This window comes from Peromyscus eremicus, chromosome 9 (genome assembly GCF_949786415.1).
Source record: "Peromyscus eremicus chromosome 9, PerEre_H2_v1, whole genome shotgun sequence".
NCBI lineage: Eukaryota > Metazoa > Chordata > Mammalia > Rodentia > Cricetidae > Peromyscus > Peromyscus eremicus.
The window spans coordinates 86,103,067-86,128,906 of record NC_081425.1 but is presented as its reverse complement, the minus strand read 5'-3'; the positions used below and the strand labels follow the sequence as shown (position 1 = coordinate 86,128,906).

Genomic DNA, 25,840 nt, shown 5'->3' with positions numbered 1-25,840 from the left:
GGCCTATCAAATTGTTGACTCCTTTTGGATGATTTTAAAGAAAGTTCATGTGTGTATGGGTGTGTGCATGAAGGTTAAATATCAGAAGGAGGAAAAAAAATCTCCTTAAAGTTGCCCAAAGTCTTAAAGCACCTCCAACCTTCAGGTAAAAATTGGTTTTTAAAAATCTATATTGTGTGTGTGCGCGTGCATGTGTGTATGTGTGTGTGGTGTATGTACACATGCACTTGTGAGTGTCATATGTATATGTGTGCATGAACACATGCATGCACATGTTTATAAGTTAGTATATATATATATATATATATATATATATATATATATATATATATGTACATGGGTACCTGCATGTCCCACAGCATAGGTATTAAAAATAGAGGGCAACCTTGGGTACTGGTGACTGCCTTTTACCTTGTCCAGACTGTCATTCTTTGTTGGTCACATGTGCATACTTCTAGGACTTTCCTGTCTCTGCCACCCATCTTACCAAAGGAGCACTGTGACTTCAGATGCCCATCATGGCACCCAGCTTTACATGGGTTCTGGGGATTTGAACTCACATAGGTGCTTCACCCACGGAGCCCTCAACTCAGCCCCAGGCAACATTTCTTTTGTAGCTCAGACAACTCTGAGGCAAAAACAAAAATTCTGCGAATTTAACATTTGTGAGTACCGGAACAGACCCTGGCCTCTGCCTCCCTGCCAGCTCCACACCAGGAGGTTAAAAACGTTCTGAGGGCTACTGAGAAGTAGTCGGTGACATTCTGAGAGGAATGAGGTTTACAATCGGCTGTTGCCTCATATCCAAATCTTAACTCCATAGTTTGTCCCCACCTCAGACCAAGAGCCATCTGATCCCCTTTTGTGGAGTTGGGCATGCTTCCTCACTCACCTGTGTGTAGTCTTCAGACACCAGAATGAATCCATTATTGTCTATGAGGTAGCAGTTCACAGTCTAGAAAATCAGAATGCACATTTCACCTTCAGGCCCCAGAGGGCTTTTGCACAGAATGATGTATTTCCAGACACGGAGACCCACACCCGCCTTGGTGGGGGAGGGGAGGGGAGTAGAAATCAGGGAACTGAAAATACTTGCTGGCTCTGGGAGTTAAGGTCACGGTTGGAGTAAGTTTTGCAGGGTTGACTCTGCAAAACCGAGAGTTGAGACAAACAGACAAACAAGAGAACCGACCTTGGAAGACTGGGAATGGGATACAACGGATACACACAGAAGAACAAGGAATGAAGTTTGTCTTCCGTTTTCCCTTTAGAAGGAAGTGTTCTGAGGCTTTTCTTTGTAGCGGCTGCAGTGCCGACCATTTGGAAATCCAAATGCCAGCACAACGCCATTACTCTAATGATGTATTAATGAAAACACCGTGTCAGCTCAGGGGACCATCAGGGGATCAGGTAATACTTTTTAATTTGTTCATGGACTGAGGCACAGGGAAGGGGCAGCCCTCTGTAAAAGGGGCCCCTCAGGCCTCCTAAAGGTTTTCAAACTGTGTTTTTAATTGGGAGCTGGATGTGGGGGCAGGACCACTACCTTTTGGTAGCTCAGACTTATAAATTGTGGGGAGCAAGGTAAGGCAAACAAACCCCTGCTTCCCCCCACGCTCCTTTAATCTCCCCTGAATGGCTTGCTACAGGCGAAGATTTAATTACAGTGCTGTGGAGTTTAAACTTCAGGCTTAATTCCGTCCTTGATGGAACTCCGTTTCTATTTATTGCAGCTTTACATACCGACAGCAACGTTTAATTTGTAACATATCTTTACCCTGAGCTAAATTCCGCTTAGCTCCAGGCCACCACCAGGCTGGTGTGTGCTGGGACATTGGCCTAGGCACAGGGTTGGTTTTGTCAGGCATGAAAGGACAGCAGTGAGGGAGTCAGAGAGACCTGGCTCATAGTTCTAGCTCTGGGCTGGTCAGCGCTGGGGAATGGACAGGACGTGAAACTACAGGAAAAACTCTTTTTTGTTTGTTTGTTTGTTTGTTTTGATTTTGTGGGGGTTTTTTTGCTTTGTTTTTTTGAGACAGTTTCTTTGTGTAGCCCTGGCTGTCCTGGCACTTGCTTTGTAGACCAGGCTGGCCCCAAACTCACAGAGATCTGCCTGCCTCTGCCTCCCGAGTGCTGGGCTTAAAGCAGGCTTGGATGTTGAGATGAATGGCTGAGCTTGGCTTCATTTATCCAAGGGGTCGGAGGGATGCTTCCTGCCTGTCATACTCTTGCTTTCTGCAGAAGCTCTCGGCCTTAGGGATGCTGCCTCAGTCTTGCCAAGGATCACAGTAAACTCTAGGTCTGTTCAGCAGACAGCATGAAAGAAGCGATCTCATAAAGCCATGCTGCTGAGATGGACGGTCGCCACAAGCTTTATGTAGATTTATTTTAAAATTTGCTAAAATTTGTTTAAGATGAAGACAATTATAAACTCAGTCCGTAGGCTACTTGAGTTATAGTTCAATGTTCTGCAAGTACTATAATTAGTGGCTGTGCTTTAGCATATCCATTGTTGTGGAAAGTTACCTTGAACATCCTCAGTGGGACTACACCAGTTTGCTGTGAGTGACAGTTCTGTTAACATTGGGTCCATGTCCTCACTGATGCCAACAGCATGCTGTTCACTGTGCAGATACAGATATCCCCAGTGCACTTAGCCCATGCCATTCAGTCAGGTCGTGTGTACTGAGTATAGAAGTGGATTTCATATTCCTTTACTGATCAGCCATTTCCCCCAGTTGCACAGAGAGTCTGACGTTCTCGTAGTCTCTGCCTCAGTTTCCTATTTAGATAATAAATTCCTACCCAAACATCCCAGACATCATCCTTTTATTTCTGGTCCATATCTCTGTCTAATATTGTAAATACTAGCCAATACAGGATACAAGGCAATTTTTTTTTAACAAAAGCCAACTGGAAATCTTTAGAGAGGGCACAATATCATTAAGTCCACAGGAGTAAGAATGGAAGAAAAGTCCAGTCACCTGGGAAGCCCCTGCCATATTAGGATTGAGCAGAAAGAAAACTATATTGTAGAGGAGGCATGGAAAATGCTTTCAGAGACATTAGTTTCAAAAAAAAAAAAATGGACCAAATGAGACCCCATTACCACACTGGCTCCATTCCCTACTTTATTTCTTTCTTTGGAAAACAGAGTTGCAACTATACTCAATTTAAAAAAATAAACATATTTCCATAAAAATTCTCCTGAGAACAAGGCCTCATTAAAACTTGTCAGATGAAAACATCTGGTTCTCACCAACCTGGCTTCCTGTTGTCCTCACACTGGCCAGTGCTGGCTGGAAAGAGGTGGGACCTGGGGACACTAGCATCTTAGGCATGTGACATGTTCCTCCCAAAGCCCCGTTCTCTTCTCGGGTGGAAAGAATAGCGTGAGAATTCTACATCTGAGGTGAAAGCTGCTTCTTAATTTAGTGTCTGTGGCGTGGGGTATGTCTGTATGGGGTATGCATACATGTGTGCAAGGCCAGAGGATGGTACTGCTGAATGCCTTACGGCCTTGAGACAGGTCTCTCGCCGAATCAGAAGCTGACTGTGCTGTCTAGGCTGGTCGACTAGGAAGCTCCAGTCTGTCTCCACCATGATCCTCAGTTTGGCTTCTGACATGGGTGCTAGGATTTGAACTTAGATCTTCATACTTGCACAATGAGCTTTCTTACCTACTGAGTCACTTCCCCAACTTCCCCCACTTTAAAATCTTTTATTGTTCAAAAATGTACAAGCCACAAAGTGAGGAATGGCAAGCCTTGGTAAAGAGATTACAACTGTCATAGGAAGAATTTTTTTCATATAATATGGTTGTAAAGACAAGGAGGAGGAAAAATGAGGAAGTTGTGGGAGACAAGGAAGAGGAAGAATGGGAAGAGGAAAGACAAGCTCTTCTCATATGAGATGGCCAGGAAAGGAAGTTCCCCTTGGACAGAGAAGGAAACCAAGGCACAAGGTCACACAAATAAGCATGTGGGATCTGAACCCAGTGCTCTGTGACCTCAGACCCTCTGTTCCTACTACTGGCTGGCTAGTTGCCCTTTGGGAAGACATAGGGCCTCAGGTCCTGCCTGCTCATGGAAGGCTTTCTTTGGAGAATGAAAACACTTAACCTACAGACAGCTAAGGCAGATCTGGTCTGCCAGAGTAACCACAGAGCAATTAAAAGGCCTTAACGAAAGCAGAAAAGTCAGACAGACCACGTCCTCCCCAAATGCTTAGTGTGTTACAGCTGAAAACAAACAAAACTCCCAAAGTGACTGGTGCTCGGGTCTGCTGGGTCAGGTGGAAATGACCCCAATGGCACGTTGCCTAGATCCTTGAGCAGAGCAAATGTTAAGCTAATATCTGCACCCTAGAGAGTAATCAGATATAGCTAAGAGGGTTTCTGTGTGTACGTACCACTGGCTGAGGAATCAGCTATGAAAGAAAGCCCAAAAGCCAAAGGCAGTCTGGAATCTAGAATGATACTAGCTGATCCCCTGGTCATGGTCAGATTTAGTCTACATCCTACTGGGTAGGGACAGAAAGAAGAACCAGGAGGCCCCAGCTGCCAGGTCTCCAGAAAGCATGGCATACAACACTCCAGTAGGCGAGCACTGCTGGGCACATCTGTTTCCTCTGTACTGAGAACACTGGGCTCCAGGAGGACATGAATGTTTCCTACTTGGACCATGTATCCTGTTACCATTTTTTAGGTGTACCCTTTCCCTGTTCCATGAGGATGCCAGGATAGGAGCTGGCAGCAGAGGACATGCCTTGTTGGACTTGTTTACGGTCAAGTTTGAATTTCAAGGATCTGCTGAACGTATAAAGATTTGGTCACCTCATTAGGCAAGAAGCAAGCACGCCAACAGTGAGGCTGACTAAACCACCAGGGAAGTCAGAGCAGAAGCGGAGTGCTGAGTCATTCAGTGGCGTGGCTCGCTGATGGAGACCTAGGCCATTGGACCCGGAAGGTGTCATTATGTTTTGAGTACAGCAGTGCTATGCTATCTGCCTGTAAATGCTGAAAGGCAATTGAGTGACCATAGGACTCCCCAGACAACCTCTCTGAACAACCCATGAGATAAATTATGGCCAAGGGGTATAGTAGCCTGGAATTGGCACTTGGAATGAGAGCATCCAGTGTGAGGTATGGGGAACAGCTGGGACGAAATCATCCACCGTCAGGTCTGATGAGTTGGTTTTGACACTTCCAACAAATATGATTCAATTGCCTTTCCAGTGAAAAGAACTAGGAATACTTCCCTAGCTTAACCTGCTCACGTCACTCCCCCTAAATTAACCCTGGTATCTTGGAAGCTGACTGCAAGTCATCATGTCCCTAAGGGTCTCCTAACAGGATGAAGGCTTGGGGTGATGAGGAGCTTCGGGTTCTGACACCCAGGGTAATACGGACTCCCCGGCCACATTTGGACCTTGCAGAATGAGGTTGCTCTTAAGATGAGGAGAGAGGGAAAGGAGAGTGAGAAGCAGATTGCTGGCTTGTTCCTTTTTGTCTTTCTACAATGATTTGCTGATTCAGTACTGCTCAGAGAATCTGATTCAAGTTGACTGAGGCACACACACAGCTTTTACGTGGGAAAAAGTGTGGGAACTCGGAAGCTGCAGACTGGGAGGGAAGGGTGATGGGGACTGAGAAGGCACAGTGCCAAATTCAGTGTTCACTGGAAGGCACTGACTGGTGCTATCAGTGTGAACTTGGATAATATCTGGGCATCCTAGGACACTACTGCAATTCCATGGGGGAGTGAGAGGGCCCATGTGGGATGGGACGGCCATGTGAATGAAGGCTACACAACGAGCAAGATCCTAAAGAATGCGTAATGTCCACCCACCAGTGAAGACTGGCCACCTACCATGTATCCTTTTCTGAGGAGTCGCATGCCACAGTGCTACAGTTTCGCAGAAAGAGAAGCATGGCACGGTTTTTAACAGGAGATCCTGGGGTGGGGGTGGGGCTTCGAGATGTTTGTTTTAGGAGATGCCTTCTGTTTCTTTTGACTGGTGGAATTCACTTAAGAGCTTGGCACTGTGCGGCATTGCAATTGTGGTGTGCGTGCGCACGTGTGTGTATGTGTGTGTGTGTGTGTGTGTGTGTGTGTGTGTGTGTGTGTGTGTATGTACAGGGGTCAGGGGGATCTTGTATCAGAGGGTGCGAGGCCTGGATCCCTGAGTTTCCGGCTCACAGAAGTATCACTCCTCAGTACCTTTTTCTCCAGGTCTCCCAACCAGATCCCCAGCGCATCACTTTGAAGCAGACTGCCCTTGCTTCCCCATCACTTGCTGTGTCCTCTCATTACAGACCACTTATCAAATCAAGATACCGTATTTTGGGCTGTAGAGAAGGCACATGCTTTACATGCATGAGGGGAGCTCAGATGCCCCAGAACCCAAATAAATGCTGGGTAGGCATGGAAGCTCTTCTGTAATTCCTGCCTCAGAAGGCAGAGACAAGAGGAGATCTGCAGAACTAGCTGGCTTGGGAGGCTATCCATATCAAGGGGCCCCATGTTTAGAGACCGTGTCTCATTGAATAAAGTAGAAAACCAAGCCAAGATGATTTCTGACATGGACTGCATTTTACATGCACATGCACATCCACACAGAGAGAGAGACAGAGACAGAGAGAGACAGAGACAGAGAGGGAGGAACAATCTTTTAAGAACCATTGCTTTGCAAAGGGGTAACTCGGAAAAATCATGTCTCATAGGATTCATCTATGTCCCTCCTCACACTAGCTATTAAATGATCCTCTGACCTATGAACTCTGTTGCCCTGTTCAGCTCTGTCATCATTCAAGGCATCTTTCACACGTCAGAAGAAATTCTTATCCAGACTCAAAAAGTCTCTGATTCATAGCCCACACCAATCTCTGTCTCTTTGGAAGGAGCATAGAGCTACATTTATCATGAAGATTTTGACCTCTCACAAGGCAGCCATTAACCTTCCTCTGTCTTTGCAAAATACTAGTGTTGTCCATAAGTGATGGGGTTGATGGACAGGTGAGTCGGCAAAAGGGTCATACAGAAATAGGGGGTGAGCATGGCCTTTCTGTCCTCAACACCAACCATGCCTTTTCTGTCACCTTGGTGCCCTGGCAGGAGTGTTGCCTGCTGCCTGTCTGTCCTTTTTCATTGGGTATCATTTCCAAATGTCCTTTCTTTCTCCATCTTCTGTTGATTTGAATGTTGCCTCCTCAGAGATGTTGTCTCTGACAGGCGTGTCAAGCTTCTTGACGGCATATATCCTGACTGGTAAAAATCATCTGAGTATCTCTCCTGCTACCCAGTAAGTACTGTGGAAGTAGTCTTCCTACTCCATCCTTTGAGGTCAGCCAGGCACTTACTTGCTCCAATAAAGGACCCAGTCAACATCTCAGGAAGGAATGTGTAAATGCCTGAGGAGTTCTTTCGAAGGCTCTGAAGTGGACATTCACCCTAGGTGGAATGGAACTCCTTATAACTCTTCCTCACTCCCATGACTGGGCCCTGCCAATCACATGCTTCTACCACTTCCTGACAATCTAAAGATGCCCTCCTACAAGGTTGAAATATGTCAACATACCCCAACGTTGGCCGCACACACTTGCTGGGGCCCAGAGTGTGCTGATGGGTCAGTCCCTCAGCCAATGTGTGTCTGAGCAGTCTAAGAAAGTGGACCATTCTCAGCATGGTGGTACAGACAGAGCATGGGTTCAGAATGAGCCTTGAAGTTAATTTTAATGGTGGATTTGATGATTTGAGGCCAGCTGCGGAAGAGAGAGGACACGGGACAGCTCTACAGGCCTAATTAAATGTCACAAAAAGAGTGATATTGGCAGGTATCTGCTGAAAAAAAAATGGCATTGGGTCTATGTGGGAAGTCAGGGCTAGCTTTCTCGTTTAAAGCAATGTCAGTTGGTTGCCTAGAACTACAACTTAATAGTCAAAAGCAAATTAGATGAAAATTTCAAAGTGCAGACTAGGGCATGATAAGCATGAGACCCAATTTACAAAAAAATTTTTTAAAAAAGAGCAGGGGATCGATTTAAGGCTTACTTTTCAAAGTTTGTGACCCTTTAGGATGTGGGTATCTCTCCTAGGAACAAGAGAATGATCATGGTACTAATGACAGCATTGTGGCCTGTGTTAATTGTGCCTTGGTGTGTGTGCCATTGCCACCTGGGACTTTAGGCCCAGGTGAGTCACCACTCTATGGCAAAAATAGTTTGGTGCATGTTTGGTTTAGGGCTAGCATCAATGAGTGTGTGCCTTTTCCAGGAGCTACGACAGAGTCTTCCATTTTTTCCCACGCATTCTTCACTGCAGCTCTGGATATTTCTACAATCCTTGTATGGCTGAAGAAGCAGGGGCAAAGAAAGGTTGGGAAGATTGTCCAAGGTCATATTGTTACCTACTTTCAGAGTCATAGTTAGAATCTCAACAGTCTAACCCCATGGCTTGTGCCTTTAAACACCATTCTACAGTACCTATACTACCAGCCAGGAAGCAGCCAACAGACTGGATGTTTCCAAGCCCAGATGGAAATCTGTCTTCGCTTGTCTTTATGTGGGGAGTACACCCAGGTGGTGTGAGTTGTAGGGAAAAAATACCACCTCTCGTGTTCATAAATCCTTTAAACAACTCTGCACATGTGTAGCCAACCACCCATTCATCTGACCAACTTTCCAAACTAGCATCCACCCTTCCATCGCGCTAGTCAACCAACCATTCTCCTTTCTCTTACTGTAGCTTGGATTTGCAACAATACCCACTGTAGTCTGCGATACACCCTTTTGTGCCATCTGAGCACTCCAGAGAGGCAAGGGGGTGGAGTTTAACCCAACAGCTCGCACTAACATGTTGATGTGTCTTAAAGCCAGAGTGGAAATCTGAGCCGCCATGGCTACCCTATGAAGTTATCCCCAAGCGTACTGAAAAGGGTGTTGAACATTCCTCAGGGAAAATTATTTTTGATCTGATGATCAGAAAAGTTGGGCTTTTGCTGAAAACATGACAGATTGGCTTTTGCTCTGCAGATATGGTGACTCATACAATGATCATGTTATGAGAACAATTTTCCTTTCAAGCTGGCAGCTAGACCACTGGGAACCAAACTTTTTGCTGTTGTTGTTCTAACTCTGTCCTGGACTCTTTTGCATTTATGTTCTTGTTTTCCATTTACCTACTTTTAAAAACACTACTCCTAACCTATGTTCTCTGAGTTAAATTATGTTTGGTAAACATTCCTGAAATCCTTGTGGTAACCAGAAGATCTGTAACTATCTGACTGTAAAGTTTAGTTGATGGATTGACAGATGTGTACCTAAAGCAGAGAGAGAGGCGACCTAAGCAGAAGCAGAAAGGCCACCATGATTCAGTCCAATGGCTTGAGACAGTGATATATTAATTTCTTCCATTGCTGACCCAAGTGATTCAAATTCCTCCCTCCAAAGGAGGGGGAGAGGGAAAGGGGAAATGACAGAGAAATGTTAGGTGGAAATAGCTGTTTGAATGAAAACTTGAATTCCCCAGGGTTCAGTTCCAGATTTGCAGCTTGCTAATCACATGAAATTAACCAAACCACTTGTTTATCTCATCTTTGGTTTTATTCTCTTTCCTTCTACTCCCTTTAATCTCCCTGCCCAGCCCTTTCTTTCTGCCAGGGTCTCACTCTACGGTCCTGGCCGGTCAGGAACTCTCTATGTAGACCAGACTGGTCTTGAACTTAGGATGCCCCTCCTGCCACCACCTCTTGGATGAGTTCTGGGATTACAGCCATACTCCACCTTGGCCTGCTTTGTCTTTGATTATCTTACCTATACATAGAGCCAATAGTTCTACCTAGTCCATCTAGTGTTCTGATGGTGGGAAGAAGATAAGGCATGGAGACAAAGCTGTGGGAACCCTAATGGGATCTTTAAATGGGAGTAATGTATATTACTTCCTGTAAATAAAACACCAACATTCCAATAGCACAGTCCAGGAAATATCTAAAACATATTTCTCTGGCTCTTACAACCAAACTGGGGAATTGGGGATGGGGGGATGGGGAATGAAACAAATGTCCTCTCTCTCTCTCTCTCTCCCTCTCCCTCTCTGGAGGCTGGCCCAGAGTGATGTGTCAGACCTGGCTCTATCACAGCAGCATTCCTTCTGCAGAATGCACTGTCTAACACTTCCCTTTGGCCAGAAACATGACCAGGAGGCCACCTTACCTCATCATCGCAGCTTATGGAGCATTTGCCATCCAGGGAGGCACACTGTGAGGGGGAAGGAAAAAGGGAACCGTGTTACTGGGTCATCCCAGAATTTGCTGCAGCTGCTGCTTAGCTATGGAGAGGTCAAGGCCTGTGATGCAAGTACCAGGTTTCATCCAAAGGGAACGTTTTCAGATGAAACTTGGCTGTGCTCTCTAGAGTCCGTATGAATTCAGAATCATAGTATAAAAGACACAATGTGGGGAGGGCTGGCTCTTTTCCATCTCTCTTAATTTATGTTGTCATTCAACACTGATGATATCTCTCAAAGATCTCAGATCTTTTGGTAACAAAAGAGATCATTATGTCATTATTTCATTTAAAACTATTTCTCAATGACTTGAAAAGGAAACTCTCGCTTATGTTCTTAGTTTGTAGTTTCCTATCATAGCATAATTTAAGAAATGATAAGCTCTTTGTGCATCCATCTTTGGATGGGTCTCTAAGTCAGTTCCATATTGTGAATAGTGCACATTAAATATGGAATTGCTCATTTGCCTTTTGTGTGCTGATTTCATTTTTGCTCGGACTATACTTCTGACATTTAGAACTGGGCAGGTGGAAGCAACTTCGTGGCCTGCCATTTCTGGTCAGTACTGGTCAGACACCTGGGACGTCTTAGTTCACAGAGGACAGCAAAGGGGTGGAATGCCCTGGGTTTTCCAAGGTGCAATAGCCTCTTGAAGTCCTTTGGCCAGAAAGGCAGAGGCATGCTTTGACAACGCAGGTCATATGGTGGCCTTCTACAATGCAATAAGGAGAGGCACAAATATCTAGCTGGACACGCCAATGTGATCAGAATAAAGTCGCGCTGAAATAACAAAAGGCCCTGATAGGAAGAGAGAAATGCCCTTTGTAAAGTCACCCTCTTGATCTCCTAATTCCAACAGCCCCTAGGAGTAAATCCCCTGCTTTGCCCAGCATGTGGTGTCTAACACGCTGACAGCCCGAGTTTTACTGTGAAATGAATGGTAATCTGAGGAGCTGGCAATGCATTTGACAAACAGTCATCAGAAATCTGCGCTGCTGGCCCCAGCTCCCCACATGGAGACACCAGTGTAACAACAGGGCCGCTAAGGCCCCGAGATGCTGACTGGAACTCACCTGTCTGCTGGCAGTCCAGAACTTCCTCTGGAAGAATTCAAGTTTCATCTGAATGCCTACAGCTGGGGTAGATTATAAAGAAAACAAAGCATCAGAGACCCCTTTACACAACTATTCCAGATTGTTGATGATGATCCGCCATGGCGAGATCTGACATAGCATACTGGAAAAAAAAAGTTAACAGTGAACCATACACCTACACCCTGAGAGCTCTGACCTCTCTCCTTGCAGGTAAGGGAGTCTCTAGGGTCCCTGTGCTCAGAACCCAGTCACAAACTGATCTCAGTGTAGGTGCTCTTTATAGTGGTATTACTTCAGTATGCATTTCTAAATTCCACCTATTTGTAACCCCGGCACAAGCTGACATTTGTCATTAAAAATATCTAGAATATGTCTTCAGTTCCTTTCTCGGCTATTACTTTCAAGGACTCAATACATTCCCCATAGTGTTTTGTTTTTGTTTTTTTCTTTTAGGTATAACATCTGAAAGGCAGCAGTCACAGGCTGGTATTGGCAAGGGAGTCACTTTGCTCTGATGTGACTTGGCTTCACTGGCCCTCTCGTGTCCACACCCTTCTTTCCCCAGGAGATGGAGGGAACACACAGCTCTGGTGTCTGTGGAAATCTTTCTAAGGCAACAGTCAAGGTTGGCTGCAGTGGCGATACTGAGAGGAAAGAAACTTTAGGCATTTGGTGGGACCTTACAACTAGTACATGAACAGGTTTGTCACATGTCCCCCCAGAAAGCCGCGTCAGCATAACTCAGAAAGCAAAGCGGTCAGGGCCCCGATCTCATCAGATGGCAATAATACTTTACAGGAGTTCAAAGAATGATTCAACTGGACTGGCAATGGGGGTGGGGAGTGTTGGCATGTACTCTAGAGTAGTTCTGTACACTGGCCTGGTAGGCATGGCCTTTCTCTATCTATCTATCTATCTATCTATCTATCTATCTATCTATCTATCTATCTATCTATCTATCTATCTATCTATATATATATGATATCTGCTCTGGAGTCTTTAATATCCTGGCTCTACAGACCTACAATGTTCAGTGTTGGGCATCTGGTGAGATCACCAGTTGCCTCATCCTAGCCTTGAAGCCAAGATCAGTGAATGCCTGAAGGAAGCTGATCTTGGAGTCTGGGGGACATTTGTAGCATTTCAAATACAATCTGTCTTTCAAAATGCCTACCAGGCTAAAGCAGGGAGTGTACGAACACATAGCTGGGATTTGCTCAGGCGCACCGAGCGCCAAGGGCTGTATCCTTTACTTCAGAAAGGCTTGGGACAAGAACTTAGGGTTTTAACGAAGTCAGTCAGGAGCAGACAGCAACGGGTTTCGGAGAAGAGGGCCTCAAAACTGCTGTTAGAGCTGGCAGCTGGTGTCTAGGAGGAGCGGGAAGAGTTCCTGCCTTCCGCTTTGTAAATCCTCAGCTGCCCTCTCTGGCACTGAGTAATTTTAATGCCATCTCTTTAGGCCAAGGTCAAGATCATGGCAAGCCACAGTGAGAATTCTTATCCTACAGGACGAGAATACAGGAGTTCCTGAAATAGTCACTCTACGGCAAACTCCCCATGGTGTTTCTCCTTCCAACAGTTCAGAGGCGTCTTACCCACCCGTCACCTCTTGTGTTTCCCCAGGACTTTCCTGTGTCCTTTCTGAGCACCTTTCCAGCCTCTGGCAGGACCCCTTCTTCACCTCCCTAATGAATCTAGCTGCTCCCTCCAGGGTGTTTATCCATCCCACATACTTGGAGTCTGTTATCATCTGCCTCTGTTGGTCTTGTACCCCATCTCCTCAAGGCAATTTAATCTTCCCTCATGAGTCAGTTCCTCTGCCCCATTAATCATACAGGCAGGCCGACTTTCTCTGATCTCCCTCCAATGAGCTGCATCCTTGCCCTAGGCTTGATGCCCTAACTAAGACACTGCTTCCCTTGCGCACTCTCCTCTGGGCCATGTGGCTACTGTCCAGGGCTCCTAGGATCCTGATGGTAACTTGTCTGCCCAGTTCCACATGGTGATGTTCCTGCTGGTTGCCCTCATGCCAACTCCAGCAGCACAGCCCTGGCTCCCTTTATCACATTTGGACTTTCAGGGTTTTCCTCTAAACTTTTGAATACTTCTCTATAATTCAGAGACTCATAATCACATTGGTGGGTTGAATTAATGATAAGTTTTTCCCATGGCCTTCACTGTGCTAAGCTCTCAGTTGGGTGCTAATTGAAATGGATCACTTACCCTGTCAGCATCCTACTGAGAAATAGCTCCATGGTAAGGGCTACACTACAGGCAGAAGCAAAGAATTCTGGGATATGAAGTCCACCAAGGGATCTGTGCTTGTTATGGCAAGGAGATCTAACTCAAGGCAAAATAGGAATCAAGAGGAAACAGGAATCTAAATGGAGGAAACAGCATGGGTAAAGGCAGGGAGCCTTTAAGACCACAGGGCTTTGAGGATTGAGAAGAGTAGGCACAGGGACCTAGGTATGCATGGCGGGGTTGAATGACAAAAGATCTTAAGTGTTAGTCCAAGGCATATGAAGACTTTCCCATAGGCTGGGGATTAGCTCAGGGCCAAATCTAGCCCTGTTTTGTAAATAAAGTTTTATTGGAACAGTCATTTGTTTACATACTGTCTGGGCCTATAATACCAAAGCTGAGGAATTACAACAGAGACAGAATGGCCCACAAAACCTAAGCATTTACTATCTGTCCCTTTACTGCAGAAACACTGTTGACATTTGCTGTAGGTACTACTAAAGATATTTACAGAAGCAATGGGACCAGATTTGTATTTTTGAACACCCACTCAAAAGCCTGCCGAACAAATGCCAGGCAAAGGGCCCAAACAGTGGGCAACAGGACAGTACACAAATTTTGGCCAATGGTGCATAGGGCTTACTAGTTCTTAAGCATGGAAATGATTTAAAGTATAAACCAAACAATAAAAAATAAGGGTAAAACACAAGGCCAAGCATCACTGGGTTTCCTTTGTTTTGTTCCACATGTTTTTCCTTTTCAACTTTTATCAGGGAAAGCATTTTTACCTCGGCAAGCCCATTCCTTACACCACCCTCCACAACCTAAGTGGAACCTGAGGTATTTCTCATGCCCATCTGTTTGATTCTTTCAACAACATTTCAAGCCCTAACAGTGTATTCTGCTTCAAGTCAGTCTTGCTAATTTAATAAGGAAAACAAGGGCAGAAAATGCTTTAGTGAAACTCAAATCCCAGGGAGAGCGCAGAAAATAAAAACACCATTCCATGGGTTTGAAATTTTTTAGACAGTCCAGAAAATCATGAACATATTGTCCTGGAGTCTGTGGTACTCCTCACTTCCATGTGATTAAAATGTTCCTGGGCTCCTCGCTCACAACCTCCATCATAAGAACACAGGTTGCTTTTGCATACAACACTGAACATACCCCAAAACAGTATTCCGTAGCATCCTTCCCAATGTGCCTCCCAAGATGACCACTCTTCAGATGGGTAGTCTTCAGAATTCAGCAAAATATCAAACTTGTTGTTAAGAGCATTATTATCCAGAAGACTCCCAAGCCAATTCCTACGAAATACTCAGACATCTCAGGTATGAACATCTCTTTGGATTTGAACTATACAGGTGATAGCTCTTGCCATTCTCATCATTGTGATAAGAAGGCTTGGGTACAAACCAGCTCAACATAATTCAACTCAGACCTTCCCTTAACATTTTCCTTCTAGACTTCTCCCTTTCCCCAACCTTGTAATTTTCTACCCCCTTTACCCAATTTCATCCTCTATTTCTTGTTTCTGTATCTATCAGAAGCCCAGTAAGTGTTAGGTAGGAGGTATATTGTCAGAAAGATGCAAGATACAATAGGCAAGGGCTGGGAGGCTGTGCAGGGCTGTCCAATCACAGAAGAGAACCAACCTTGGACTCACAGAGGCCATCAGAGGGCATCACTCATGACCATTGGGCTATTAGAATGCCTGTGGTTCATTCATTCGAATACAGGTGCAGGCAGCTACCTCTGATGCTTCGATTCTGTGCTATCAAACTTGATGGCTGCTGCTGATGTGGCTATTTAAATTGAAAGTGAATACAATTCATCATTGGGCTCCTTAGATGCATGAATCACATTTTAGGAGCACCATAGCTTTGTGAACCCACAAGCTGCTGTGGTTAGTATACTAATTTTCACCTTTGCAAAAGTTCTATTGGACAGTAACCAGCAATCACAAAAGGGATTGAAGGTAAAGTTCTATGAAGGCCTGCCCATATTCCCACTTCCTAGAGGTGAGAGAAATGAGGATGACATATGTATGGAAGGCTCTGAGAGTTCAGATGAGATAGGTCTTCTATCACGACCCAACTTGGTTCTGCAAAGGGAAGTTGTTAATTATCTTGAGAAAACCCCCAAAGAAATTAATGCAATATGCTCAATATGGCTACCACCCCCGAGATTGATTTATTTTGCTTCATAAAATTTGAGAATACAAATTACATTTCCAGTGCTATTATATTCAAATGCACTCAAGATGAAATCATGCCTGCATCTCATATCATGTTAATAGACACGCATTCAAGGGTAATCTGAAACTCACCAAGTAACAATGTCACATGTAAAATTAGAAATAAAATAACATTTTCATATTGTATTCATTTAGAAATCATTTTCTGCAGGCTTGGCCTCAACTTGCAATCTACCCCTAGGAGCACAAATCCGGTTTATTAAACATTCACCAGGCCTGGCATGAAAGCTCCAAAAAACACCCCTGTTTCTAAACATCCCCTGTCCCTCCAGCCATAGAATATGTTCACATGCACTTGGAAGGCTCATCGAGGAGACAGAAAAGCAGTCCCAGCTCTGCCAGTGAATTATAACTGAAGTGTGTTGCTGGAGAATTGTTTGTGAGCCCTGTTTCTAAGTCTACTGCTGTGAGCCTTGAGATCATCATTTTACTTCTTTCTCTGTAAGGAGAGTCTCATTGCCTCATTTCTGGAAGAAAAAATTATGGGGCAAGGATAAGACTATAAAAAGTGAAGTGTGTTAGAATACTCTCATGGGAACACAGCACTGGCAAAATGTGTTTCCGGGCCAATGCACCTTTGATGATAATATATTGAGACTAAGCAGAAAACACATCTATGACAAATCTAAACTGTCTGTAAACTGAAATATTCTGTAGGATATAATATTGGGATGTAAACACTTTACAAAATCATGCCAAGCAAGCTCTTCAAGATTACTGAGAGAAATGGTCCACCATGTAGACAATGTCAGCTGCTTCTCTGGAATGGTGGATAGTCAGTACAAGGCCAGGTGGGCAGGACACAGGATTGAAGTGGATTGTTATCACTGACATGGCCACCATCCGCTCTGTGTGTGCCATGGCCATGTATTCAGCCATAGAGAGTTTTAAAGACTTGCGGTTTGCTGACAATTGGGGACAATGATCATTGCTTTCTGGCTCACAAGTGGAGTCATACCCTGCAGCTTCCCTGTGTTCTCCTGACCACAGATAGAAAAATTCTAACAGATTTCAACCCATGGCTAGAGGCCCATGATAGGAAGCTGTCTCTTTGTTATTGAAAACAAAATTGAGTAAAATAATAAATGCAACAGGTGAGGAGGGTTTCCCACACTTCATCTCTCTTGAGAGCAGAACTTTGCTTTCTGAAACCAAATGCCTACCCAGGTTTTCGCCTCTAGAAAAACAAGTCTCTTGCTGGTCAGATTTCTCAAGCAAAGTGATGGCTAGTATGAATGCTGGGTTAAAATCTCCTATCCAGTTCCAGCCCACACTTTGACAGTATCCCTGAATTGTTCTTACTTTGTCCACAATGGCAAAGATTGCTAGATGTTATAGGGGGGGAAAAGGCCAGGCATACTGGAGTTCCAACTTGCCTTAATTAACAGTCCACTGTAATAGTTGTTAGCCAAGCCACATTTGTTTAAATGTTTTCTTCTGTTTGTTTTCAAAACAGTTAATTGCAAGTAGAACTAACAAGGAATTGGAATGTCACTTCTTTGGAATATTTCACAATTAACCCAGGCTTTGGAAGAAGGCCACTAGTGGCCGTGGAGTGTTGAAGGAGAGCTTGCTGATCTTCGCTGCATCAGTGCAAGTCCATTCCAGAGGTCTGAGGATGTCCAGAGAAAGGACTTCCCACAGGAATACCAACTGAAAACTGTAATGTGAATTATGACATAGCTCATCTGCAAAGTATTTCATGTGAAGACTTTAATGAATCACATGATGGAATGTCGGACAGAAAAAGACAACTGAAATCCTGGGACTAATTTGAGTGAAACTGAGAACAGAGTATCCTTGCTAAGTTGGGGGGGGGGCAGCTATTCTACTGTCCCCCTGGGTGTCAGGCTGACAAACCCAAAAGCTTTCTTAAAACATTGTAAGTGAGGGAGACCAAGTAGCAACAGCCTTTAGAAAACTACAGATCAAAGTAGTATGTGTTCATAGTGATCTTGGTAAAGTCTGGGAACTCATCTTTAAAGTAAGGCATTATTTCAGAAACAAGGGGGGAAATCTCATAGCAGCAGACACTCCACATATTTTAGTTGATACCAAATGAAGAAATAGGAGGATAAAAGGGGAGGAGGTACTTTGAATATTAGCCCCTTTACCAAAGGCATAGTTCACTTCAGAAGTATTCCCTGTGGTATGTGGGAGGTAAACTTTCTCATATTGTACAGTAATGCTTTTAAATAACGAAGAGCTACATGATGTATGTATGTCTGTGCTGAAAGGGAGGGAGGAGAAATGGGGTGCATTGTTATCTTTTGATTGACAAGATGATGGTGGAGGATTTTCTTTGAAGAGTCATAGCTGTAGAAGTCTGTTTTAATCTAGAACTTTCTCAACCTACTGTCTGAGCCTGGCTTCTGGGGACATACAGAGGAAGGCCAGGTGTCTTGGCTCACACATCTCTTTTATGACCACTTTTCACTCTGGTCAGAGTTTCTTGGGAACAGTCACCTTTTGTAAAGTCTAATAAATGACAATTATACATGTTTCCTCCATTTGGGTTCTAATTACTTGACTGAATCAATGTTGAAAAGAATTAACAGGACTTGTGGAATGGAATAATAATTTTTCTTTACCCCTGAGGTAATCTGGAAGCATTTTCCAGACTTCATTTGAAGAAACCTATATTCCCCTAGCTTTCCAAGGCTGCGGGACCTGGCATCGAATGTTTTTTGTCAGATCATTTTATGCTCACAAAACTCTTCAAATAATATGATTCCAATAAAGATTTCAAGGCAATACATTAAGAGTTGATTCGCATCCCTTCACCCTTTCAGAATAAAACACTTAAGCCTCAGGCTTCATTGTATTTTAATCGGGACTACACAAATCATTGCCTATTAAGAAAATTATAAGCTCCGTATTATAGGTCCCTAGTTAATAATTCTTATTAGGTCGCCACCTAATAACATTCACCAAAGACATTATAACAAAATCAGGGGTCAAATTTCTAAATTTTCAAAACCCATAATAGAAAGGCCACATATACTTGCCAAACACCTCTGAGCTGAACGTTTGTTACTGTGTTTAATACAAAGCAACAGTAAAAATATTCTCATGGGCTGCTCACAAGGCTGAGGGGATGGTGCAGTCCTCCAATTTTAAAGCTCATGTTACAGGACATGTAGAAGGAAAGAGGAACTGACCAGACACTCAGCTCCCGGGGGGAGACTCTGGGCCCATTGTAAAGTTGCCAAGCTCTGGTTCCCTTTAGGGATGTGTGGGAACTTGGGGTCCACCTCATGCCCAGTGGGTGGAAAGGGAGTCCTAGGGCTTGGCTCAGCTTAGCACCTTGTGAGGATGCTATGTAGATGCCCCCAAGTTGTTGATGCTGCAGCAGAATCTGCAAATCTACACTTACTAGAAAAGAAATTGCAATGTGAATACTGCATAGAATTGCCAGATAAAATATTTTGGATTGGCTATATCTGGTAAGCAGAACCCACCCGAGGGTCACAGGGTACAACTGCAGGTGACCTGCAATGGCCTCCATGGCAATCTTAACCCTGGGAGGCTTGACATAGTTTGCATATGCAGCCTAACTCAGGGTTGGGAGCCAAGGACACCTCTAACAACACGACTCCCACGATGTAAATAGTTGTTCCACAAAATGAAATTCTTATCCAGAGAGATAAGTTAAATAAAAAAAATATTTTTTTTTTAATGAAATGTGTCCCAAATTGCTATATCCGAACAGCAGACTGATATAACAGCACTTCTTGTTAAGATAATATGGCTTGACTGGGAAACTGCATATTTTTAAATAACTATTGCTCTACCAAGATTCCAGAAAGGCTCACGTGTCTTGAAATATCCCACTGTTGGTGATCCTGGACAGATTCTCAAACCCTTTAATATTTGCTCCCTCTTTCAGACACAGCAAGGGTATTAAGGTTTTGTTTCTACTGTGGAAGTGAGTAGTGACACTACCACCGCTACTACCACTACTACCAAGGAACAAGTGGACTGTTGGAGCCATAGCATATTTTGATGTCATGGTCAATAGTTCCACCAGGTTAAATTTCCTTTGTAACATTCATCAAGAGCTAGCATTAAGTTACACCATGCACCATTTACTATTTGATTCTCTTCACCAGCTATTTGAGGCTTGAAGTTGTGGTTAGAGAAAATCTGAGTCAGAGAGGCAAGAACTTCAGCAAGGTAAACACAAGAGGATGCAAGGCTTGGCCTTTGTGTCTATGCCCTCCAGTGTGGCGGAGATGGGAACACCTGTGTTTTTCCCGGAAAACATCAGAGACATTGACATTGGGCAAGATACTATGCCATCTCCTGCCCTTTCTAACACATGCAATAAACCTGAAAGCTCAAGAAACTTAGCATGGTAAATCCCAGCATGCATTTGCTTCTGAATAAATTAATGTATGCAACATTTTCCAGTGCTCAGCAGTCATATCTTCATATTCTGTGAGACACTCCATAATAAAAATTAGTTTATAGATCAGGCTATAAAAACACAGGGGCTAAGGAGATGGCTCAGCACTTAAGAGTACTTGCTAAGCTTTCAGGGGACCTGAGTTTGGTCCCAACACCCACACTGGGCAGTTCACAACCATCTGTACGTCTAGTTCTAGAGGACCCAACCATCTTCTGGTCTCCATAGGTTCCTGCACACATGAGGTGCACACACAATCATGTATACACATATTCACATAATCAATAAATCTTTTTAAAAATTGATAGCACATAGTAGTAGTAGTATTACTAGAATTTTATTTTTGAGACAAGTCCTTGCTGTGCAGCACTGGCTAACTTTGAACTTCTAATCCTTCTGTCTCAGTGCCCTGAGTGTTGAGATTTTAAGTGTGTGTCCCCTTCTCTAATTAATACACTAATTAATATTGTTATTAGGCATTCTATTATACATTGGATGCTAACCAGAGGCCTTAGATACTTCATTGCCAAACCTCAGGAGGCCTGCAGGGACTATTGCTCCCAGCCACGTGAGGCTCTGAGAAGACGAAGGATCACAGAAGAAAGTCATGTATGGAAACCCTTAGACAAGAATGTGGTCTTCATTCTTGAGTTCCACATCCAACAAAGTCAAAGATAATGACTTGGATGTTTGACAGACTCTCAGTACTTTCTGTATCTGTCACATAAGATGAGGATTTCAGGTATCAGCAAAAATCATCTGCCATTCTCCGTTGTTTAAATATCAAGAATTCTCATGGCACTTATCTAAACATTCAAGTTGAATTTGACTTGTTCAGGTCTTGATGCTGGCTTCTATGACTTAGCCATGATCTTGACATTACTCTGAGAACTACCAATGGAATATAAAAGCTTATGTAACTCTTCCTTAAAGAGACAGGGTCACCATCATGGGTGGAAATCCACAATAACCCAGTAAGCAGGAGTAAGGAAGATGGTGAGAGCGTTTTAGGTCAGATGTAAAATCCTAAGCTGGAAAGGGAATGGCGCTTTGGAGAAGTCAAGTCCATCTGTGTGCTGACACAAGTGACAAAGTTGAATGTCCCTAGTTTTTACAAGACACGGACCAGGATTTAATAAGGAAGTGTAAACAAAGCTGGTGATCATTCTGGAGCTAGCCTGTCATCAGCAGAATTGCCTTCTTGGTGGTGGGTCAACAATACCGTCGTTTTCTGTCTTTATCCAGAATCTCCATTTCATTTACCATGGAAAGGATGACTACACCACATTCAGCCAAAGGAAGAGTATGTATGTATGAGCTGGGCCTGCTTCCCTCTGGCCATCCAGATTCTCCAAAGTCAAACACCTGCGTGGCAGATGTGTCCAGGCGCAACAGACCCTCCCAGAACAGCTGCACACAAGGTGACTGAGTCTGGAGGGAGGGGGGAACCGGGATACATTAACAAGAGAGGCAGGCAGTGCTCTGGAGTAATCAAGCACGCTTTCCCAAACTTCCTGGAATCTCAGGACCTTGGGATGTTTGGGAACCAGCCCTGAAGTGATGGATACTAGTTTTGTCCCTTAGTTTAACCAGGCAGATGAAGAGACTGGAAAAGCTACCTCCTGTCATTAAGATATTGCTCCCAAACACATGCTTGGCAGCCTGAGGGACTTTTCTCAGAGTTCCTCCAACAGTCTGTACTAGGAAGGTCTCCTGAGGTGGGCTGTGGGGCAAGGATGGGCCTTCCCTTTTGATTGACAGGCAAGTTTGAACTCTTGTAAGCAAGGACTACACCTAAGAGCTCAACAGACAGAGCCCTTAGGAATGAGTAGGTTGTCTATGTCCCCCAACTCTGATCTTCTTCCATTCTGCAAGGGACTCCCCAGAGTACCAGAGGCCCAAGAGACATTAAATAAAAACAGAATAAATGAAGGAATAAGCAAATAGAGGGCAGTCCAGCCATGAGGCAGTTAACCAACTTCCTTCACGCTTTCTTCAGGGATGAGAGTTGGAAACACAGTTGTTACCAGCATTCTTTTCCCAGAGTTTCCTGGCACCCCCTGGCTCTTCTCCATTCCCTGAACTAAAGCATTCCAGGCCTCTGGCCTCCGGGAAGGGAAGACACAGAGAAACTCAGAGGCCAAAGGAACAAAATCTGGGGGTTGAGTCTTTAAAGCTGAGGCCCTAAGGAACTCAAGACAGGAGAGAAAATGGAGGAGCTACATGGGCCCCTCTGGTATTCCCCACCCAACCTCCAGTCCCTGCCAAGATTGCTGGGCAAGAATGGTAACTTGGGCTGGAAAGGAAGAACTCCAAGGGTAGCTAAGGAGCTGGCAGATCTAAGGGACAACGTGTGTCATGTTGTGCCCACTTCCCACCCTGAGATGGTGCTTGCAGTGTGGAGGCAAGCCCTCTAGAACTCACACTCAGGTATCAGTGCTGGAAGGTAACACTACCCCGGGCTTCCTCTCCACTATCCTTGTTATTGCTGGACAGGAGACAGTATCCCAGAGTCACCAAACAGACAACTCAGCAGGAGGAGACTCCCTGCCCAGCAGGCTTGCCATGATGAGGCCCCAGAACTGTCAAGTGACTCTAGGGTGACAGTCCCTGGAATAAGGTCCCTGTGTATGGACTGATGACAAAACCCCAGCTGGGCCTGGGTGACTCAAGAAACACACGTATGACTGGATGATTAAAGAACCCTCTTCCCCCTATAGCTTTGGATAAGTCTTGGAGGAAAAAGAAGAGAGATACTGAATTCACTGAGAGTTCACACCATCAGAACGGCAGAGTCTTCAGAGAGAAGATAAACAGACTGCAGGTGGAGGTGCATTGAATGTACACTTGGAAGGTACATGGTCATGGAATTCTCAAGTACAGTGGGTGACCTGAGAGAGGACTCAGACAAGTCCAAGGCCCTTTCCCATGTCCTTCCCATGATCCTAAAAGAGACCCGAGGGCCATGGCTCTGAGCTTCGAGTCTCTGACAGACTGTGATCCCGCTAAGCTGCAGAGGAAGCAGAGGCACATTCCTACTGCTGGACCACATGTCCACAGACATGCAAAGGAAACAACAGACCCAACAGTTTAAACCCTGCTGTTTCCATGGCAACTAGACCTTTGGCTGGGGACAACAATCTTCAAAAGAGAAAGGATTGTAGGTACCCAGCTATTCTAAGAGGTGATTTTGAGAGAATGTAGTTTCCTCAGAGCCCAGTTGTAATGACTGGCACATGTTATCTATCCGCGGACCACCTGACGACTGTGTAACAGAGCCCCAGCTGTATTCAAGGTTTTTCAACCAAGCCTGGATGTTCCATGAGAAGGGGAAAGTAGAAACATCTTAAAATGTCACTATACCTTGCAAATTTAGCACTTTCTTCTTTTTAATAAAATAACATTTTTACCAATTCTTTAAGAATTTCATGTACATAGCAGATCATGTACCTTGATCACATTCACCTACCGCTGCTCACTTTCTTAGTTATCATCTATATACCTGCTTCCTTATGGTAGTACATTAACAGATAGTACTGAGAGTTTGTAAGACTTAAGAGTCCCTGGAGCAGTGTGTCTCAACCTGTGGGTTGTGATGCCTCTGGGGGTTGAATGACTCTTTCATGGGGGTTGCATATCAGATATACTACATGTAAGATATTTATGTTATGATTCATAACAGTAGCAAAGTTACAGCTATGGAGTAGCAACAAAAATAATTTTATGATTGGCGGTCACCACAACATGAGGAATATGTTAAAAGGTTGCAGCATTAGGAAGGTTGAGAACCGCTAGCCTAGAATCTTCATAGGTAGATACTGATCATGTCACCTTTATCTTCCAATTGAGGACATGGAAGTGTCTGAAGGGTTGAGCTGGAGGATGGATGATTGATGCTTCCCATCTGGAAGGCTTATTAGGGAGAAGTGGACCTGGATATACAGGTACAAGAGATAAGAAAGCACTAGTCCCTTAGACATGGGAAACAGCATTCCCTTAGTGGCCACCATGGGCAAGTCAGGGCTGATGGAATCATCATACTTAACTGTTCAGCAATCCTCAAGGGGTAAACTCGTTTCTTCTTTTTGAAGAAAAGATAGGGGGGATTGGGAGATGGCTCAGTTGGTAACACATGAAGACCTGAGTTCAGAACCCCAGCTGGGTATAGCAGCCATGTCTATAACCCTAGTGCTGGAGCATGGAACCAGAAGAATCTAGAGCTCATTGGCCAGCAAGGCTAGCCTATCAGTGAGTTTCAGGTTTAGTGAAAGATTCTGTCTCAATACAAAAAACAATGGGAGTAAATGGGAGAAGACTTTTGATGTCATATCCTCTAATTTCTACATGTGTATACACACACACACACACACACACACACACACACACACACACACACACATATACTCAGGTCGAAGATCACTGAGTGACTTAATCAGGGCCCCAAGGACTTGGAAGAACCAGGAATTGAGCCATGAACCTGACTGAAGCGGCTGCTTATTTTCTCCCATTCCTTTGGTTCACAGCGGGGGGGGGGGGGGGGGGGAGGGTAGGAGGGGGTTGCATCACCCCCTAAGAAGCTGTTTTGGAACTTGGTGGTGATGTTCTTGTCAGTGTTTAGATGACCCACAATCCATGGGTCAGTAAAATGATTCTATGTGCCTGGTGGCTTCAAGTACACTGTCTGTGGCCAAAATGCTTGGAAATAGGATCCCAATCTGAGCCCTGGATTGACTCTTGATTCACATACAGACACAAGGTATCTTTAGAAGTTTAGCTGTGGTCCCGTGTGTGAGCAAGAACCAGGTCTATTTTTCTTCATCTACAGGCTTACTATCAAGGGTGTGATGGACTCAGAGCAGCCATCGTGTTAGAACGTCTACCTCAGAGAGGAGGGATTGCTTCTAACTACTCCATTCTGCCTTCTCCCGCTCTAATGTCTAAGATATTTACATATTAAGACATCCGCTATAAATTATTATCTTTGTATTTCTTACAAAGATATTGTAGTTGTGACATTGTGTCAATTATTTTTGGTGACACACTGGAAAGTAGTTATATTTTATATTATTTTCACCTTGAAATATAGCCAACATATTCCATATTATTAAAAGAGGGGAATGATACTGAGTGGGATAGGATTGGGAACTGCCTGACTTCAGCATCCCCTCTACCACTGTGCCCTTACTTTTCTGCCCTCACTCCTTCTTGCCTGAGGCTCACTTCTCCAGGTCCTGGCTTGGAGCACAAACCTGGCTTCAGCAAACATCACACACGGGCATGTTTCTTCTGCGCTTCTCTCTCATTTCTCTTGGTTCTGTTCAAGGTATAAGAAGGATGTCGGTGTCTGAGGCACAGCTCAGTTGATGATAACTGTCCCATCTCAGAGCTGAGCAGGAAAGGAGAAGATCCTTTTGTGCTTAGAGAACCCCAGAATCGTGAGGGGACCTCTTCCTTGGGGGGGTCACATCACAGTAGAGAGCCGAAGAGTTCAGCCCTACTGTGGCACATTTGACCCTATCAGGCAGTTTTGCCTCTGAATGGCCAGCAGGCTGGG

General features: G+C 44.4%; 1 protein-coding gene across 1 annotated transcript in view; it reads right to left on the bottom strand.

Annotated features, from left to right (window-relative positions):
• The window catches only part of Cacna2d3 (calcium voltage-gated channel auxiliary subunit alpha2delta 3), an 827,473-nt gene that overhangs the window by 51,346 nt on the left and 750,287 nt on the right, over nt 1–25,840 (bottom strand). The window contains exons 28-30 of the mRNA XM_059274534.1: nt 11,357–11,418; nt 10,211–10,255; nt 893–955 (exon numbers count right to left, since the gene is read on the bottom strand). Coding sequence (XP_059130517.1) covers nt 893–955; nt 10,211–10,255; nt 11,357–11,418 — 170 coding nt within the window. The remainder of the gene's footprint in view (nt 1–892; nt 956–10,210; nt 10,256–11,356; nt 11,419–25,840) is intronic.